The 20,297-nt window shown below is 39.6% G+C and overlaps 1 protein-coding gene across 2 annotated transcripts in view; it reads right to left on the minus strand.

Moving 5' to 3' along the window:
• The window catches only part of col2a1b (collagen, type II, alpha 1b), a 30,287-nt gene extending 11,351 nt beyond the window's left edge, over positions 1 to 18,936 (minus strand). Inside the window, exons 1-25 of one of the 2 annotated variants that reach the window (XM_033966853.2) lie at positions 18,650 to 18,936; positions 15,740 to 15,955; positions 13,079 to 13,095; positions 12,764 to 12,796; positions 11,573 to 11,605; positions 11,295 to 11,348; positions 9,288 to 9,389; positions 8,768 to 8,845; positions 7,345 to 7,389; positions 6,292 to 6,345; positions 5,100 to 5,153; positions 4,511 to 4,564; positions 4,384 to 4,437; positions 4,243 to 4,296; positions 4,070 to 4,114; positions 3,939 to 3,992; positions 3,489 to 3,533; positions 3,332 to 3,385; positions 2,933 to 3,031; positions 2,802 to 2,846; positions 2,595 to 2,693; positions 2,342 to 2,395; positions 2,146 to 2,253; positions 1,993 to 2,046; positions 1,124 to 1,222 (exon numbers count right to left, since the gene is read on the minus strand). In XM_033966853.2, the coding sequence (XP_033822744.1) occupies positions 1,124 to 1,222; positions 1,993 to 2,046; positions 2,146 to 2,253; positions 2,342 to 2,395; positions 2,595 to 2,693; positions 2,802 to 2,846; positions 2,933 to 3,031; positions 3,332 to 3,385; positions 3,489 to 3,533; positions 3,939 to 3,992; positions 4,070 to 4,114; positions 4,243 to 4,296; positions 4,384 to 4,437; positions 4,511 to 4,564; positions 5,100 to 5,153; positions 6,292 to 6,345; positions 7,345 to 7,389; positions 8,768 to 8,845; positions 9,288 to 9,389; positions 11,295 to 11,348; positions 11,573 to 11,605; positions 12,764 to 12,796; positions 13,079 to 13,095; positions 15,740 to 15,955; positions 18,650 to 18,737 (1,692 nt within the window). In that variant the 5' untranslated portion in view covers positions 18,738 to 18,936. The remainder of the gene's footprint in view (positions 1 to 1,123; positions 1,223 to 1,992; positions 2,047 to 2,145; positions 2,254 to 2,341; positions 2,396 to 2,594; positions 2,694 to 2,801; positions 2,847 to 2,932; positions 3,032 to 3,331; positions 3,386 to 3,488; positions 3,534 to 3,938; positions 3,993 to 4,069; positions 4,115 to 4,242; positions 4,297 to 4,383; positions 4,438 to 4,510; positions 4,565 to 5,099; positions 5,154 to 6,291; positions 6,346 to 7,344; positions 7,390 to 8,767; positions 8,846 to 9,287; positions 9,390 to 11,294; positions 11,349 to 11,572; positions 11,606 to 12,763; positions 12,797 to 13,078; positions 13,096 to 15,739; positions 15,956 to 18,649) is intronic. The other variant, XM_055221842.1, reaches the window with a different exon arrangement.
• Between the last annotated feature and the right edge of the window lie 1,361 nt (positions 18,937 to 20,297).

Here is a 20,297-nt window from a genome sequence, read left to right on the forward strand (position 1 = left end):
AGGAAGAGCTTTAATATGCATTATCTGGTACATTTTTAGTTATTTATTTATTTGCACATTGGATTATATCAAAGGATCATTTACATCTGTCCGTCCCAAAGAACTGGGGTCACAAAAGGGACCAAAAGAGAAACTGCACAGTCCCATTATTTCAGTCAGTTTGGTCCAAGACATTTTACACCCACCCCCTTCATATTTTGCTCAAACTTTCAAATATGTCTCTAGTTTAAATCACATTGTCTCTGTGGATGATGCATGTTTGATTTGACCATAACTAGTTTTCCATTTGTGCTTTAAAATAACTGTACGGGACATTCTCTGAGGGTTAGAGACGATTTCACAGGGTCCCACCTCGGACTGACACATTCTGACCAAAGGTGGCGGGTCTGTGGGGGGTCATAGGTCACCTCTGGTCAGTGGGTCGTGTGGTCGTTGTTAAATAGTTTTTATATTTATTGTCCTCCTTTAACAGTGGTGCTGCTTGTTACTGTTTTCATAGTTGTGTTTAGTGTCTAGTTCATTTTTCTTCATTTGTAGATAAACATTGTTATTTTATTTGATCATATATTTATTCACATGTATTGTTCTATTATTCATCATTTTAAATATATTTTCACACATTTCTGTTTTGACAGACCAGTGTGGGACAATAACATTTTCTGATCTATTCATTTCTTCTAATTTCTTCTTATCTTGTTTGACCGAACAGAACAGACACAGTGTTTGTCACTTTGTTACATTCCAGGGTTTTAGTGTCGATAAATCAATATTTCCTCAACAGATCAACATAAAGGAAAACATGTGCTTAAATGTCTGTAAAAGTATGTTTTCATTGACAGTTTTGGAGTTATTTAGCGCTGAGAGCGATATCACCGGCTTCATCACAACATTCTACAGGCCGAGAAGTTTTAATGTGGGACAGTTAAAATCAATATTAATAAAATGTAGATTTGTGACGTAATGTAGCAACTTTAGTCATTAACAGAAATGATCAGGTTCAACATTTATAAACTGATCTTTTGGATATTTCTCATGTCTCTTGTGTCTCTTGGCTCCACTTGAGAGCATGAGATCATCACATTGTAGAAAACCTTCAGTTTACTTAAGGATAAATAGAACTCACTCTGGCTCCAGGCAGACCAGGCTCTCCAGGACGTCCAGGGTCACCTCCGGCACCCTTAGGACCACTAGCACCTGAGGGTCCTCGCTCACCAGGGGCGCCCTGTTTGAGAAGCACAGGAACAAAAGAAGTGGTCAATAACTCTACAGGAGATGACATATGGATTTTCAAAGCACAGAGGAAATGATTCTTCTGTGTTCGACTGTGACACACTTTGACCCAGTGGAATGAATCCATTAAACTGTGGCTCACTCATTTTACTTCAAATGAAAGTGTGAAAATGGGGACGTTGGAAAATACAAATCTCCTTTTTCTCAACTGGGGCATGCAGGTCAAAAGTGTGTCAGGAGAGTGTGCGCTGTACTGCCACTCTATGGTCACTCATGAGTACTACAGTCTCCACTCAGGGGCGTGTCATTATCAGGACACATCCAGGGACAATACATTTGTTTGAAAATGATTTGGAAATGTCATTTAAAATCCTGTAGAGAAGAGCAGGTCTGTCCCTGAGCTGTGATGGATGTGACAAACAGATTTAATATAAATTGTAGATCTTAAAAGGCGGGGTACACGTCTTTATGTTTGTAAAAAAAAAAAAAATAGACCGTGTTAGCAGCACTCACCCCCTGCTTCACCTTTTCATCTGAAAAACTGTAATAACACTGTACACATGGCTAAAGATTCAATGTGAGGAAACACTTCAAACTATGTACTTCCTCTTTTTGCAGTTTTCTTTCTTTTTTTTCTTTATGAGGAGCAGCCTCACTGAGCTCGTCTTAACCCAGATAAAGCCCGTGATAATGTGACACAGTAATAGAATACACCTTGTCCTTGTTTAGGAAACTCCAACTGTAAATCCACTTAATCCTCACCTTGGGACCAGGCAGGCCGTCCTGACCAGGGAAACCCCGGTTTCCTGGGGTACCCTAAAAAACAGCACAAATTTTGAGTTAATAACCACTCTTTGCGTAAGAATGGGCTATTTGCAACAAATAGACTGAGTATTTAGAGTTTTTGACACGTACCCTCTCTCCTGGAGGCCCGAGTGGCCCTGCTGAACCAGGCTCACCTCTGGGTCCACGCTTTCCCTCTTCTCCCTGAGGACCGGAAGCTCCCTGAAGACCGGCTGGTCCCTAACAACACACAACCCCCCCACCCCAAATATTTAGTTATTTCTTTTACTTATTTTTGCACAAAATAATCTTTTAAAGGTGCACTTACAATTTCTCCTTTTGGTCCAGCTTCACCTTTGAACCCGGGGATCCCTGGGTCTCCCTGTGCAGTAACACACACATCATGATTTTATGCATTACAATGACAATAATAAGCACGTTAACAGATAAAGTCAATGAAATGGTCTTTTTGACAAAACAAACAAAAAAACAAACAAAATAATGTACTATATTAGAAAAGGCAGGACACAAACTGCTTGGCCAAATCATTTCTTATTTTCCATTTTTCAGTTGGGACATACTGAGGTTCCTTTTGGTCCAAGAGGCCCAGTGGCTCCTTGAGGCCCAGGAGGTCCACGAGGTCCTGGGAAACCAGGGGCACCAGCGATGCCAGGAGCACCCTATAGAAAACATATACATAACAAACATTATTATCATGTTTTTTTAATATATTTACAGCTGCAACAAAAACGCTCATTGGTGTAAAAAATAACAGTTAATGAACTCACAGCTGATCCTTTAGCTCCAGGGATCCCATCAGTGCCAGGGTTTCCCTACAGAGATGAATAAACACGTCTTTAACACTGGATATTTGTAAATATTATGTGTATAAGTGTAAAATATATTTAGAGTTACTCACAGAAGCACCAGAAGGCCCAGATGATCCAGGAGTACCTGACTCTCCCCGAGGTCCCTGTGCACCCTCAGGACCACGAGCACCAGTGGGACCAGCCTCTCCCTGGACACAACAATAAATAATAATAATAATAATATGCATCAAACTTAAACGTCAAGTGTCATTTCAGTTCAGACGCTTTTGTTTGCTCAAAATATTAATGATTTTCAAGTGAGTTCAGAGCTGTGGGCGGGGACAGGTTTATGTCCTTAGGACAGGTTTATGTCCTTAGGACAGGTTATGTGTCCTTAGGACTTAAACTATATTGAATTACTCAATCAAAATCTAACTCTGAGTCAGATAATCACGGAGAACAACATCATAAAAGTTGATGTGGCATGTTATTTCTTTAAGGGAACTCACCTTAGACCCAGGAGATCCAGGGAAACCTGGAGCTCCAGCCGGACCAACTGGACCCTGTGGAGACACAAAGACTGAACTTATTGGCGTGTACATTTTCTAATCACTACAGATATATAAAACTGTACTTTATAAGTTTAAGTATAAACCGTGTACTCACTGGAGGACCAGCTGGACCAGGCAAACCATCATTTCCACGAGCACCCTGGAACATAGGAACAAATTCAGAATCTACATAAATAACATGTGGAAATAAAATGTAGAAGGTGAAACAGTTGAAGATTGAGCCAGAATGAAGCAGACACACTTATATATATATATATATATATATACTTATTTATATGATACTTGTGTTATTTGTGTGATATGACGGGCAGTATCAACATCTGCAGGCGATTCACTGCTGATTTTATTTTATAAGTGTCAGTCATTCAAGGTCCTGGCTGGCAGAGCTCTACCAGAATGGGATTTCTAAAGTTGGAAAGTCAAGTTGAACAGCAAAAGTACAGCAGAGAGCTCCCGTGTAGCCTGACACTTGACTATTTTCTTTAGATAAGGAAATGAATAAACCCGAGAATAGTCTAGTGTTTTCGACAAAGAGCAAACTCACAGCAGCTCCACTGGGTCCAGGACGTCCTCTCTCACCAGGCAGACCGCGAGGGCCCTGTCACAGATAGAGATGTGAGAAATAGAACCATGTTTATTCAGTGTGTTCAGTTATGTAATCCAAATGATACTCACCATTGGTCCAGGGGCCCCGCTCTCACCAGGAGCACCAGCCTCGCCCTGAGAAGCACAAATTCATTATTGCTGCACACTTATAATACTGTCAGTGTTTGATATCAGCTAACGAAGGATGAAAACAGTGTCAGAAGTTCAGACAAAGTTGTATATTATTGGGGCAAAAGTCGCACCTTTGAACCAAGAGCTCCAGTTTCTCCCTTTGCACCATCCAGACCTGGATAACCCTAAGAACATTGAAAGGAAAAAGGTAAAAAATAGACACTCAACTGATAAGAAGCACACACTACACACTGACAAGAGAAAAACCTTACTCTGTGTCCTTTGATGCCAGGAAGTCCAGGAGTTCCAGGGAATCCACGGGCTCCCTTTAAAACAACAGATTATTAAAGTTCACTTATCTGCAGTTTTATTTGAGGCTAATTAAGATTGAGGCCACACCTGAGGTCCAGCAGGTCCACGATCACCAGATTTACCAGGTTTTCCAGCTTCACCCTGAATAAAAACATACCATTATGTTCCTCTGTAAAAGTCCTTTGATGATCTTTTATCATCAGCTTTTATTTTGTAGATTATTCGTGCATTTTTGCTGCCATCTTGTGGTGAACAATTGAAACTGCAAATATTCAGTTCAGTAAATATTCCATCCATTTTCTTCTACTTCATCCAGGATCAGGCTGAGGGGTGTCACAAGTCTAAGCAGAGACTCAGATCAATCTCCCCAGTCCCACCGACCGGGAGTATCATAAGATGTGCTCAGACCAGTCCCTCCCCCGTGTTCAGGGTCTTCATCATGACCATGACCCAGAGCACGTGACCGAACGTGGACGTGAGACAGAAAACTGATAACATTTAATACTATGCCCTGAAAATTCAACAGTTTAATACAAATTCTCTAAACAACGGCGTGTTTACTGAGAAAAAGTGATTCATCCCCATGTTATCAATATGTAAATTTATATGTAAATATCAATAATAAGACACACAGTAAACACACCACACGCGACATTAAAGTCTGTTGAACACTTACGTCATCTCCAGGTTTTCCAGAAGGTCCAGGGGGGCCACGAGGACCCATCGGGCCCTGGCAAAGGAGAGAGAAAACAAGCCCAGGTGAGACGCAGTTACAACCACACACCAACAGGGGGAGACACTGCACAGTACAACACTCAGTCAGGCTGTAATTTTAAACACATGACAAGCTCCAGTTTTGTTAAAGAGATTCCCACAGCGCGCCAAACAGAAGATAAAATATGGATTTCAACAGATGAGTGCAATTACCATCTGTGTAAGAGCGTGTACGACAGAAATCTAAACTGCCATTAATAATTCATTTACAACACGAATTGGCCCAGACCAAACGTTTGAAACAGATTCAAGTTTGAGCTGCTTTCTTTGACTTAAAAAAAGAAGAATCACAACCATAAATTAAAGCCAAATTTAGGGCGTACATACAGTAATTCAAAGAGAAGCAGTGTCTATACATAATAGATTCCCACAGTCACTGTTTTTTGGCCTTTGTTTGGGCTGTCAGCTTGACTCTGGTGTTAAAGTTGATTTTAATCTGACATAATGACTATAGTTAGGGGTCTTTGGAGATTAACTCCGCGGTGGAGAGACCCAGCAGCGTGTGCCCACTGAGAGGATACGAGAAGAGAGTTAGAAAGGGTCAGCTCGCATCAGAAACAGGACTGAGCTGGATGTTAAATGAGGTAAAGATAAATAAAAAAGAACAGATTAACTCCCAATAGATTAGAGAAAATGTATGAGGAGCTGAGGATACAAAGAAATACTGCACCAAATGATGATAATACCCCAGCAGCTAAAGCAGTGCAGGTAAAACTGAGCTTTTTAACAATATAAGTCTATCTTCTGTTCTGCCCTCGCTGCACAAAGTAGATTAAAGTCGTCATTAATAAATCAACTTTTATGTGGAGCTAAACTTAGACAAAAATACAAACACATCTAAAACACTTGAATACATTTTGACTTACATAAGACACTCCTGCTTCATGAAACAGTATTTTCCATAAAAAACAAACATATTTTACACATTGTTTCCTGTTGAATTGTTTAAATCTTTAATGGTTATTAAAACAAAGCTTGTCTAGTGGAAAGGTGTTTTCTAAAATCCAGTATCAGTGTTAAAATTCAAGATTTACAAACGTCATAAGAGGACAGAACTCTAAAATATAAACTCTTATTCTTCAGATGATACTCACAGATTGTCCGGGCTCTCCAGCTTCTCCTGGGTTTCCTTGGAATCCTTGTGGTCCCTAGGATGAAATAAATATAAATGTAATAATTTATGCAAAAAAACATATAAAAGCAAAAAGAAATATCTGCATAAGAGCAAAAAAACTTAAATAATATGTATATTATTATAAAATATAATGATACGTATTATGCACAAGAGAAATGTAGACATTAAACTAACTTCTTTTAACTCCTGTTCCTATTTAAAATTTAGAAAAAGTTTAAGCTTTATTCCACCAGTGATGCTTTAAACACATGTATTTGATCAGACTGTCTGCTGAATGCCACAAAACAAGTTGAAACTCGTCGCCTGCCATCGCCTACAACTTAATAGTTTTCCTGAGAGGACGGAGCGACTGTAGGCAGAGAACAGGACAGTCTAATAGTCAGGTGTGCTCCTGTGTCTGATTGGTGCTGTTTAAAAAAGCCCCACAGCTGCAGGTGGGAGACCAAAGTACAGCCCCCAGACAAGAGGCCAGAGTCTGAAAAACTGAGAAAACACTGAACACAAGAAGGTTAAAGGTTTGGACGAACGCACGTGTCATTAAACGATTATCTCCTGTTGTTAAAACGTAAAGAGGCAAAGATTCAGGCAGCAGTGATTTGTTCTCGTTCAAATATTGTTAATGGTCCATAGAGTAAAAACAAACATATGTAAGACTGAAAAGCAGCGCGTCTCATGACCACGTGTAAACAACTCTCCCAACATGTTTATTTTTTTTATTTATTCAGCATTTTACCAGGTAACCGGGCCAAAAGGAAGTGTAACACAGCACAGAAAACACTCACAAACTCATAAATACTCACAAACACTCGTACCAATCAGAATGTGAAACAGTGAATCATGACAGATGCATCCTGGGAGTGTTTCAGGTTGTGGCAGGTGCATGTATCTGTTTACTTTTCCATGTAATTAAATATAGTGATTTTCTCTCCATTTCAGAGACACTGACCCGAGCCACACATCAGTCTGACCTTAAAGCTGCTTTAAACATGTGTGTGAAGTCTGCAGTACTTACAGGTGATCCACTGGGGCCAGGTGGTCCTCTGGGACCCATCGGGCCCTGAGACACAAAAAGACAAAAGACACAACATCAGGAGATCTGCAGGTGAACCATCAGTGCACCAAACACACAGAGTGAAGAGCAACAGAGTGATTTTAGTTAAACCACAGGGGAAAATAGAAGGTCTTGTCCACTTGGATTCTGTCAGAACCTATTAAAAGGATCACCTGCCTTAGCCCAGAGCTGAAACTCTAAGCTCGGCTTGTCAAATCCATAAATCCGTTTGAAATTCCTCAGTGGCACACAGACTCGAGCTGTCTGTGTTTTTTGTAGTTTAAGTAACTTCTCTCCCTCCTGTGGTGTGTTTTGAAGTGCAAAAGTCACTAGTGGAAACCTAAACTACAGAATTTAAACTCTGCATGACTCTGTAAACTGAGGCACAGAGAAAAACACATCTGCATTTACTGAACTGTCCTGTCGAGTGCGGATTATTGTTCTAACACATTATTTGAACAGAAATACTTGTTAGGGGCAATTATTGTGAATGAGTTCTGACTGTAACGTGTTAAAGTCTTTCTTTGTCCATGAGGCTTATGGCCCGTCTCAGAGGGTGGGCCAAATCCCATTCCAGGCTCAATAATGAATGCATTTTATTATTTCTGAAGGTAAAAGGTTTGACTGCCAGACTGGTAAAGCTCTGTCATTTTTGTTTAAAAAAAATCTGGGCTAGTGGCCAAAAGCAGCAGGCGGCAGTGGGGTCATCAGGTGTGAATAAAAAGGTCTTTCAGTGGAAGTGGGAAGCAGCCAGACGCATTTCAATGTGGCTTTTTACCTTCACAGCCTATACCTGTGTGCGTGGACATGTATGGGCGTCATACATCTGACTGTGAGGTTTGTTTGACTGTTTTGGGCGGGTTTGGCGTTGGCTTTGATTCTGTGGGGCCTTTCACTGTTCACCACTAGATTCTACAGTTAATATGGACTTTCATTTGAAAGTTTGAGCTCCTCCTTGACGTCTATTTCCTTTCACTCTATTTCCATCACGCTGGGAGTGCGCCAAGGCTTCAAAAACCATCTCCCAGCATGCTCCTTGTTGTGTCCCAGGCCAGCACCGAAGAACTCTCCAAATGTGCTTCCACTGTTTATAAATATCTCCTGTATTCCCATTTGAAAGATGATTCTCCAGCAAAACGCTTCTCCAACAATAACTATAAGGCTCCAAAATGGTGAAAAATATCCACAATAAAAAGCGACTCATCATCATCTTATCGTTCGAATCCTCTTCATCTTTTACGTCCCATTCACTGTTTTGTTTTAGAATGATTCCCACATTGTGCAAAGACATTTTTCCATAAAAACACAGTAGAATCCCACATCCAGGTTCCACAGAGCCAGTGCTGTTGGGGATAGACTTGAGTTGGGGATGATCAGCGCTCACCATTGGTCCTTGCATCACTCCCATCTGTGCACCGCCCGACTTCTCATCAAAACCTCCAGCCATTTGAGAGGCAAAGTTCTGTGGAGACAAAGACGGACGTTAGGACATGGTAAAGTGTGACGGAGTGTGTCTACAAAAGAAAAAAACACTTATGGGACTTCCTGGCGATACTCGTGAACACATTCAGACAAAAAAAAAAAGAAAATGAAAATGGCCGACAATTTGCGTGTTTTCTTTGGAGTTTATTTATCTAAAGCAGAAAGTATTGCTTCAGATGAGCTGTGACTTTGCTGCGTCTCACCTGCAGCACACACAGCCAAGAATATCAGAATATCACTCACAAAGACGCACTTGTTCTCACTGCAAATTATTCCTCCACGGTCTAATTCCCCAAAACGCACAGGCTTTCCGTCTCTTCCCAACCTTTCTTTTGTATTTTGCTGGTTTCTCTCTGGGTGAAAGCGAAGCCCGTCCCTCGAGATCTGATCATACAAAGAAAACACAGACACCAGACACTTACCCCACCGAGTCCAGGAGGCCCGTTAGGTCCAGGAGGTCCGGGGGGGCCGGGGTTTCCGGGGGTGCCAGGTTCACCATCTCTGCCACGAGGGCCAGGGCTTCCCTACAGACAACGCACATCGTGAACATAGTGCAGAGTGAAGAGCGGCTAAAATATCACTCAAGAAGGCTCAGAGCAACGTATAAAAAGAGTAAAATTTGGCAAAAGTCCTGCTCAAATAAGGAGTAAGTGCCTGTGTGCAAAAGTCTGATAAATGTCAAAGTGGTGATGAAACAAATCTGATAAATAATGTGAAAATGCACCGTAAAAATACACATACACAATAAATAATAATACTGAACGGAGCACTGAAACTAATCAAAATGTATAAATGTTCTGTGTAAATGTAACAGATGGAACACGTCTTATTTAAAGTCGTTCGTTCTCTTCATCTTGCGACCTCTAGTGGTTGTACTGGTCAGAATTAATATAATAAAACAAAAAACTGTCATTTCTAAACAATACATTTAAACTAAAAGCAGAGCAATTTCACCTCCGGTTTAATAATCTACTGATGTACTTTGAGCGGCAGTAAAAAAAATAAATTGCACTGATGTAACACATATGTCAACCTCAGGCCCAGGGGTTGAATCTGGCCCGCAGTGTGATTATATTTGGCCCCGTGAGATCGTATAAAATGTGCATTAAACCTGACCTGCTGGTATAAAGCAGATGCACCATTAATACTACAAATCCCAGAATGCTTTGCTCCTACGCTGGTCACAGTGCGCAGAGTAAATCAGAGCGCAGCAAATTGAGCTTGAATATCTGTTTTTTCTGGACTGTTAATAGTTTGAAAGTTGAATTTTCAGTGAACAAACTTATTTTTTTTAACTTTTGGCTTGTGAAAAAAAAGGTTTACTTTAAAAAGGAACTTGAAAGACTACAGAAGGAGAAATAACGAACACATGAATGAAATGAATACTACTGATGTGTCTTTTATTTCAGTTTCATTTCATTTCTCATGTGTTTAATTTTCCACGTGAAAAGGTTAAACGTCACACATCAGGTGCAGTCAATTTTTTCGATAAATACTGAGTTTGTCCCGTGAATTTTTCTCAGTTTCTAAACGTGAATTTGTATTTGACGCCCCTGGATTAATCCCGTTTTATCACATCTGCTCAGACCAACGCCACAGAAGTGAACGAAGATTTAACTCCAGAAGTGGCTGAGGATTTATCGGTGGCCCACCTGGCATACCTGCGTGCAAGTAGTGACATATAACCCTCTGAGGGAAGTTTCAACTAAGAATGTGCTGAAAAGTCTAAAAAACTAAAGTCTTCGGACAGAAATAAGAGCTGTGTGTAAATATTATGCAAATAAATGAACAAAATCATGTAAACGACGGGGCCTGAGGTGATTATCTTGTACATGTCTCGTCAGATTATATCGATTTTACATTTTACAGGTGACAAACTTACCATAACGTGCATAAGTATTACTTTTATCTGAGTACATTTTGAAATATTAAACAGAGAATATGTAGAATCTGCAAATTTCACGACCACAGATAAAGATAAACATGTTCTAATGAAATACAGTACAGCTTTTACTGATAATGTCGTTCTTTTCTCAGTTACAAAAACGTTCTAACCTCTAAAACCAGTTGGAAAAACCTAAAAAAGAATCTCTCTGATCAGCACCTGCCACTCATTGGTCTGTGCTAGTGCAGATTATGCAGCTCAGTGAGTGAACTCCCTTTTAAAACAAGAAAATACTCGACTTTAGGGTTTTATGTGAGGTGGAATTTGAAAGTAAGGACCTTTACATCTGCCTTGCAATATTAATATGACGTAATACGACTTTTAAACGAGTGCGTGTTCTTCTACGTCTTTGATTGTTCATGCTAATGCTAATAATGCTAATACTGATGCTTCTGCGCTAACTATTACAGGACATGTGCCACATACATATTTACTGGTGAAACTCGTCAGAATTTGAGTTTTTGGATAAATATTTGCCTCTTACCTTCTCTCCTTTGTCTCCTCTTGGTCCGCGGGGCCCTTGTTCTCCTGGAGGGCCCTGGTTCAAAGCCAAAAAAGCGTCAGTGTCCTCAGGTGATTCTGCCTCTGTTTAGAGCTTCAGAAACAGCTGTAACCCGTCAGCTTTTATGTCTAGTCTATTTCCATTTCCTACACAGCCCCACATTAAGTTTTACACTTTTGACTCAACCTCTGCCTTAAAACACTTGAAGAAGACGCTTTATTATGTGATTATGTAAATAAAATGCAGAGGTCAGTGCATACCATCGGCCCCGCTGGTCCTCTTGGTCCTACAACCTGCAAAAGTGAAAAAGAGAAAGTTTCACACAATATCGATTTCATTCAAATAAAATGGCACAATATTGAAATACATCCACAGACTATGTTTTTCTTTACACACAGTAGGCAAACGTTTTAATATAAGTGATTATTATTTCATTATTTTGTGGACGCCTGAGCCTCTTTCATCAGAGTCGTCTTGTTTATTGCTTTACTCTTTAAGTAAAGGCGCGGCTGAACACACATAACAAACAAAAACACGCCACATTTCCTGCCATGTGTCTCGTCTTAAACATTTCCAGACGCAGTTACAGTTACAGTCTTCAGGGTTTTTATTTTACTCGGCTGCTTCCTGAGGACTGTGATTCTTCTGTTCTTTCATTTTGTCTCCTCAAAGTTCGGAAGTTTTTGCAAATAATGAAAATAAAGTGACAAAAAAGTAAGATTTGAATCCCATAACCCAACACTTTTACATAAATATTAGTGCAATTTCCATTATTATTTGTGACTTTTGGACCTGGTTCTGCCCCAGATTAAACTAAAACTGTTATAGACCTGGTTTAAATCTTTTCTTTGGCATTGTTTTGTGAAAGGTTTAAGTCTATTTTTAAAACTTTACATCATGCAAAAGTTGTAGTAGAACATTTATTTTGTTCTATTCAGTTTATTTTTTACATGTTATGTGCAACTGCTACATTATAACTGTTTTAAAATCGAAAATCTAATAAATTTGTGCAACTAATTTGTGCCAAACTGTTTTATTTTAAAGGTGCTGTGCTTGATTTTGGAGCAGGACTCAGAAACATGTATTAATTCTGTTAGACGTGCATCTTTAGTGCCTTTTTTCACTCTGATATTGCACCGTTACAAACAAATAACTGCCTGAGATCGTTATATTTGTTTCTGCAATTTTCTTTTTTAAACTAAGACAGATTGAACTGATTAAATGTTGTTGGTTATTGCTTTTTTTAAGGTTTTATCACTCAATCTCTCTATCACCTGTTGAAACGCATGGCTGAGATCCTTAAGGTTGATTTATTTGTATTTTTTTTTGGTGTAAATGGCGTTAACGTGAACTAAAAACGTCCTTTTCCATCTTTCTCTCATTGCACATTATTTAACCTGATGCGCTCTTCATTTATCTTAAAATAAATAATAACAAATTTGAGAACTTACATCAGTAATGTCTCCGGGTTCACCTTTCTGCCCCTGTCGTAAAAACATCAAAACAATGATATAAATACCAACATTTATAAGAGTAACGCACATCCACAGAGTATTATTATTATTATTATTATTATGATCCCACCACGTGACAGAGGAAGCAGCTGTTATTGAGCAGGTTCTTTCACATCAAAGTCTCATGTAAATCCTTAAACTACAGGATAAACTACAGTAACAGCTGATAAAAGCGCGGGGCAGACGGGGGATAATTACAGGTGGATTCATTTCACAAACAAACTGCACAGAGCAATGTTTCTTTGGACTCACCTTAGCACCTGGGACTCCTGCGGTGAAGGAGAAAAGAGACAGAAACACCACCGTTAGAGACGAGTTTACGAGCACAAAGCAAAAAGTCAATACAGTTTTGCCTCGTACAGCAGTTTGCATAGTTTTACATAGTTTCTGGATTATATTTCTTTCGTCTGTTTCATTTTCATACTGGTCCGGGGTCTCATTTATAAAACTTCACGTCAAACTCTTAAAAAAAATGTACGTACGACCACCTGATTTCCACAGATTTCCTAAAAAACTCGCTCACTTCTCTTCTCCTCCTTCTCCTCCTTCTCCTCCTTTTGTCTAATCTGTGTTTTTATCGAGCACAGACTTAAAAGTAGGTAATTTTCTGGTACGTCTGCAGAGTTTACACATGCACCAGTACATTTTGACGACTTTACATGGGTTTCTACTTCTTGCATCTACTTCTTCAAACTCGCTCACTTCTCTTCTCCACCTGCTCCTCGTTTTGTCTCATCTCTGTCTTTTTATCAATCACAAACTTTACAGAAGCACCAGAACATACAACGAACCTCCTATTTCCATGTTAAGTCATTATTTTTTAGATCACAATCCTTAAAAGTGACGTACGTGACATTTTTAAACGTACACAAGCTTCATAAACGAGACCCTGGTCAGTTTATCGCTGCTGTTGTGCCTAAATGCCCATGAGTTTGGGGACAGTGTTGGTCGAATATCTATGTCAGAGGATTAAAGTTTGCGTTTAAAGCAGCGAATTAACCAGATTTAGCATTAGTAACTACATTTTAACGCGTCTTAAGAAGCTCAGAATGCTGAAATTAGAGCAGCATTGAAAGTCATATGAGCAGACAGAATTCCAGTGTGTTAATAAAATGTCAAATGTCAAATCTACGTGGCACAGTGTCATATAAACGTATAAAAGAGTCTTTGAAGCATGCATCTACACAAAGGCAGCGTCAAACAGTGAGACTTCTGATTTCAGCCATGCTCCTTTACCCGTTTTTGTTGACATTTCCAAGTTGTTTGAAAACTGGGGGCTCTGTGCGTCAGACTCGGGCAACACACGGAGGATATAGAGCCTCCTGGTATTTCCTTAATCATTCCCACATGTCTGCATGATACTAAAGAGTACCACTGAGTATTCAAACAAGATGGGGCCGAGGTAAAGCCGGTTATGGAAAGGTGGAGGTGGAGGTGGAGGTGGCATCGGACTGAAATCTTTTTTAGAAGTGTCACTGTTCTTGTTCTCACCATGTGTCACTTTGGGGATAGTCAGGTGTTTATTGATTGATTTGGAAAAGTGTGACATTGTGCTAACTTTACTTGAGAAGATAAAATATTCTAAACTGATACTAACACATTAATAAAACGTTGCTTTACATTTTTAGCCGATTCCTGTGAAAACTATAAAATATATGAGCCAAAGGAAAGTTCAGATTCTGTTTTTAATGTTTGTTTTTTCCCCTCGTCGCCACCGTTGCACGTCCCACTGAAAAGCGAAATGATAGAACTTACTAACTAGGAAATAATACTGTATTTTCCGAACGATAAGTGTGACTTTTTCCACAGTTTGTCGTTGGTGCGACTTATACTCAGATGTGACTTATATGTGAAATGATTCAAATCTATAATGTCACATGTTGGTTCTTGTCACAGTGACAGTCGTGCGAGGGGCTCTAGACTTGGACCAGTATCTACTCCTCCTGAACCACTCAACATTTAAAATATCAACATTACACTCATTTAAAAGACAAAGACAAACACTGAACGCTTCATCTTCCTCTGGAGTTGGTGGATTTGTTCAGAAGCGACACCGAGGATGAAGAATTCAATGGATTTATTGATTTGGAGTGAGATCCAGAGTAAACTTGTTGTTTTTTCTGCTTTATTTATCTGATTAACTGTTAATATCTTACGTTAACAAACCAGACACGTGTTCAGTTCTGTCTGTGCTTCATGGAGCTGAATAAATATAAATGTGTTACGTTAGCGTGATGTACTGATATTCAGCCTGTTGGTCCACATTTTATTATTATTATTAGAACTTGATTTAAAGATAAAATGTCTGTTCTTGGTCTCGGATTTTGTAAAATAAATTTCCCCCAAAATGCGACTTATATATGGGTTTTTTTTCTTCATTATTTTGCATTTTTTTGCTGGTGCGACTTATTCTCCAGAGCGACGTAAAGTCCAGAAAATACGATACTTGTCTGTTTAGAGATTTTATTGATTTTCCTAGAATGCTGCAGTTTTCTTTAACTTGGTCTGATGGTGTCACCTGCTCGTCTCCATGGAGATAGAAAAGTTTAATGCCAATTTATGGAACTTTTAAGGCGACACATTTACATCTATTTTACATCTTTTACATCTATTTTATTCTTATTATTTTAACTTACTTTTAAAGATAAAATGTCTGTTCTTTGTCTCAGATTTTGTAAAATAAATTTCCCCCAAAAATGCGACTTATATATGTTTTTTTCTTCATTATTTTGCATTTTTTGCTGGTGCAACTTATTCTCCAGAGCGACTTATTTGGTCAACAATGTCACAAGTTCCGTTTTTTAGATTCTCTGTAAAGAATATAAAGTATAAATACTTCTATCTTCTATCCACCAAAGTAAACATGATCGAACAGTAATTTATTTATGTTACGTGTGATAAATAAATTACGACCAATGGGTGTAGATGGGTCAGCGGCGCAGACAGGACAACACTCTCCAAATGGGATTTCAGGTTTGGCACAGTCTTTCAGCTCCTCGCAGACTATCTCATCACACAGGACAGTGCCCGTGTCGCACACACAGATGCGGCACGGCTCGGGTTTCCACACATCCTTGTCGCTATAGCGCTGTCCGTCCTGTATACAGCTCAGCTCATCCTCCTCCGTCACTGTTCATCAGGCAGAAGACATCAGCATCAGACAAACGGTTACTCTGGGATGCAAACTGAGGCAAAACTTTATGAAACCAATCAACCAAATATGCAAATTTTAATGGGCTTTTCGTGATAAAACGTCACTGTTCCTGGTCAATGTCTTTGCTTTATAATTGGTTTAAAATGGACTGTAAACTCTAAAATAAATGCATCTTTTGAAGGCTGTGGGAGACACTGTTTGAGTTTAAAGTGACATGAAAAACATTAGGTTTGCTCAACACACACTGACGTAATCCCACTATAACAATACACAGTTTAAATGTTTGTGGATCCGTGCAGCTACAGGCAAGTGGACAAAATAAAACACACTACGCACAGATGCTCTAGTTTTTGACATAATGGTTTGTCTTTTATATTGTCTGTCCAGGCCTAGTCAGTACTTGGACGACCACTGGGAAAATCAGGTGCCATTCTGTGGTGTAGCAGTGGCAAAAAACTGTTGTGTCCTTCAGCAAGGCACTTTACCCACATTGTCTAGTATGAATGGGGTGTGTGTGTGTATTGGTGGTGGTCAGGGGGGACGATGGCACAGATTGGCAGCCTCGTTTGAGTGTGTGAATGAATAATGTACTGTCCAAAAAAAGTGCATTATTATTATTATTATTATTATTATTATTATTATTATTTATTTATTTATTTATTTATTTATTTATTTATTTATTTATTTATTTATTTATTTATTTATTATTATTTATTAATTTATTATTATTATTATTATTATTTTATTCTTTTTCAGAATCCAAAAGAATATACATATCACAATAATAGACTAAAAAGGCCAAGTCAGTGCAGTCTGCTCCATCACCACCAGGAGGCAGACTAACCCCAGCAGAACCAGACTCAGCTGAGACTTGAGGCATGTCCAAAAGTTCACACAGGTTAGTGAAGTGTGCCTGAACTCCTCCACAGGTTAAATATAGGCCAAAGAGTTTACACTGGGACAAGACGGTTTCTTCCGGTGCACATTGGAAATACTTAAAAAAAATTAAAACCTATAAAGTTGTTCTCAATCCGCTGCACTGTACAGAGCTTCAAATATCTGCCTGACAATGTTTGCACCTGACCAGCTCACTTTTCAGTCTGGAAGTCACTGAACGAGGTGTGAAGTGAAGCTTTAATGCACCAAAAATGAAAGCCCCACGCACAGGAGCCGCACTGTAAGTACTAATATTTACAACTTAGGTCCAGGTTTGCTGAAGCTACCAGCACCAATGAATGAAGTCTTTTTGGCCGAGCATAATGAGACAGTGTGGGCAACTTCACAAACCACTGCCTTGAGTAAACCCTCATCTGAAAGCACGGCCCAAACAAAACACATCCACAAATGTTGATCAGACTTACAACTATAACAATATCTGTAAATATAATAATATAAATAATCTTAAATCTGTTTTTTATGAGACAGAATGATGACTTCTGAGAGAGCCAGACACTTCCCATGGTATTTAAATTTGAAATAGTTAATTTCATTTCAGTGCCACCAAATGAAGCTGTTTAAATGCATCATGATACAGACCTGTCTCCCAGATGAAAAGAGGCCCCTGAGATTGGACGAGATCATATACAGACCTTTCACAAATTCACAGAGGAAAAATCTGTCTCCAGTTAGAAAAATAAAAGCCAGTATTATTTCTGAGGCCTGCACATGGGAGGGAGAAACCTGAGCCACTAGACCTGAGCTTTAGGCGACTTCTGCTGAGACGCTTTTTCTTCTCTCCTCTTTTACAAAAGTGATTTAAAAGTTAACGTTCAGGAGCACGATGAAAGGTCCAATCGATTGAATTTCCGATCAGCTCTGTCCTGCAGCCTGACTCTTTCTCAGTCTGGTGCAACTCTCTTCTCTTCTTATTGGTGATCCTTAAAGCAGATGGAAACCCTGAAGAATTCTGGCCCTAGACTACAGGTATATCTTCATTTTTTAAGACTCTTTAGACCAAAATTAAATGACAACAGGTGAGGCAAATATCAAAGTCTTGCACAGGTACAACTCATTAATAAAACAACACCTCTGCGGGTTATTGGTCCAGTTCAACACCTCTACAAGCAGGGATTCGCCTGGATGCCCTCTGACAGTAAAGGAATGTGAGCATTTTTGACTAAAGGCACTTCAGCCTGACCACCTTTCACTTTTCCCTGCCCCCCTCTCAATCACCAAGCGCATTATGAGAAGCTGAAGCTGAAGGGGCAGACGTTTCCACAGGTGTCCAACGACTTCACTAACAAATAATCAAAGAATGTTTGTATTGTATGGGATCATCTTAATGGATCTAAAGAGATAAATAAGAAAGAACAATCGCCAATAAGCTGATAAATGCTTCACACAATCACACACAGGTCTATTTTCGTGCGTAATGGCTCCGCGTCCACGACTTTTACGCACATCCAAACGCGCGCATCTACTTCACTTTGTCACCAAAAAAACGAATAAAATGAAACACTGCACGCATAATTTTACTTTCTCTCAACTAGGACAGATAAGGCCCTTCTTCCTCCAACTAAAAAGCTAAATTATCCTGTGCGTAAATGTGCGCGCTCGAGGAGTGTTCCACAGAGACGAACATCTAGGAGCAGGTGCAAGTTCAAATATGATTTTCCACTTGCAGAAAAGACAAAATCCCGCCCAAAAAACATAAAATAAGGTTCACTTACGGTCTTCTTGACATCTCACAACGGTTAATAGACAAACTTGTGACGCTACAAGTAGCAGTAAAGTCCTGGAATCCACACGGCTGAACATGTCTAAAGATCAGACATGCAGGGCCCTGGAGAGAGAAGGCAAAGCGCGCGCAGCTTCTCTCGGGTTTAGTAGTGTCCCCAGTTACAAAAGAAGAACCATTCGACACGAGTCACCCTCAAACCCAGCGGAGAAATCCAGCGGCGGGACAGAGAACAGCCGCACAAACTCAGCACCGACCGCTCCAGGCCAGACGCACTAGTTTTATGTTCTACCTTCAATGAATCTGCGGATATTTCCAAATATGTGACCGCCCCTTTACCCCCTGTCAGGCTGAAATAAGAGCCCCGTTTCCCTCCCATTCTGTCTCACAGGTTTCATTCTGCTCGTCCCAGGCCACTCCTCCCTCCACGTGCCCCAACTGAACCCACAAACTCACCCACCCCACAGCTTGTCCCGTTCATCGAAAGAGTTTTTACAGCAAAAAATAAATAATCTGATGGGCTCTGTTTGGTCTAGCATTCAGTTTTAAACTTTTATAAACCTATAGGAACCATTTAGTTTGTTTATTATTTTGTACACAGCTTTATATTCATGTTGCAAAATAATAAAAAGTATCTAAAAGTGTGTGACTAGCCCCTTTTTGATGACACAATCAACTATAACTGAGCCAGACACATGAGTAAATCTGTAAAGTGACATGAGGATCGTCTTTACAGGGACATACAGCACAGACATGAACTCATCTGAATGAAAATAAAGTTATAACTCAGTGAATTGAGTCTGTGCGCTGCTGGAGCTATATTTAACCAGCTGGCGACAGGTTGCATGCATGTTATCTATGTGGTGTTACCCAGTGCGGTGCAGGTTGTGACCTCTGACCCCTCACACTTTATGGGCAACAGGAGCAGCTGGAGTCTCCTGAGTGAGCTCCAGTCCTTCTATTCTCTGACACCGAGGCGTTTAAGGACAGCTGATTACCTCAGTGGGTCAGTGGAATAGTTCAGGTCAAAAAGGAAACTGCAAATACAAGATGCGCTCACGTGTTCAGGCGTGAGATCTGACAATTATATGTAAAAGACATGTAAGTAAATGTATTTTTGGAAGTTAATTTTCTGATGTGATGCGTGAGAACATGTTTTTTCCTTTTCTGAAGTGGAACTAGGAACTTTCTACAGTGACAAAGTGCAACATAAAAACACTGAATACTAATAATTTTTTAAAAAGTACATCAAATCACTAGAGCGACTGTGCCATCTTGGAACCATCTTGGAGCTCGTCATGATGCCTGGAGGAGCTGCATCGTCCTGTGGCTAAATCAGGATTATTACTTCAATTAAGTGTTTAACTGACAGCCCTCTACTCTTTTACCAGAAGAAGAAATAAAAAAATCAACTTGAAAATTCACAAACTAAGGACATTAAGGAGGTTAGAGGTGACCGGACAAATGGAAAAGATCAGAATTTAGATTTAACAATGAGAAATTCAAAGTGAAAATAGAACCGATTGACAAATTGTAGCTCCTGATAAACGGAAATGCAAAAATCTGACTTGTTGAAAAAAAATTGTTGAATGAAAGACATGTGGCTGCAAAGATAATCAGTTTGGGAAGTTTGGGAAAAG

The sequence above is a fragment of the Periophthalmus magnuspinnatus genome, chromosome 5 (genome assembly GCF_009829125.3).
Source record: "Periophthalmus magnuspinnatus isolate fPerMag1 chromosome 5, fPerMag1.2.pri, whole genome shotgun sequence".
Lineage (NCBI taxonomy): Eukaryota > Metazoa > Chordata > Actinopteri > Gobiiformes > Gobiidae > Periophthalmus > Periophthalmus magnuspinnatus.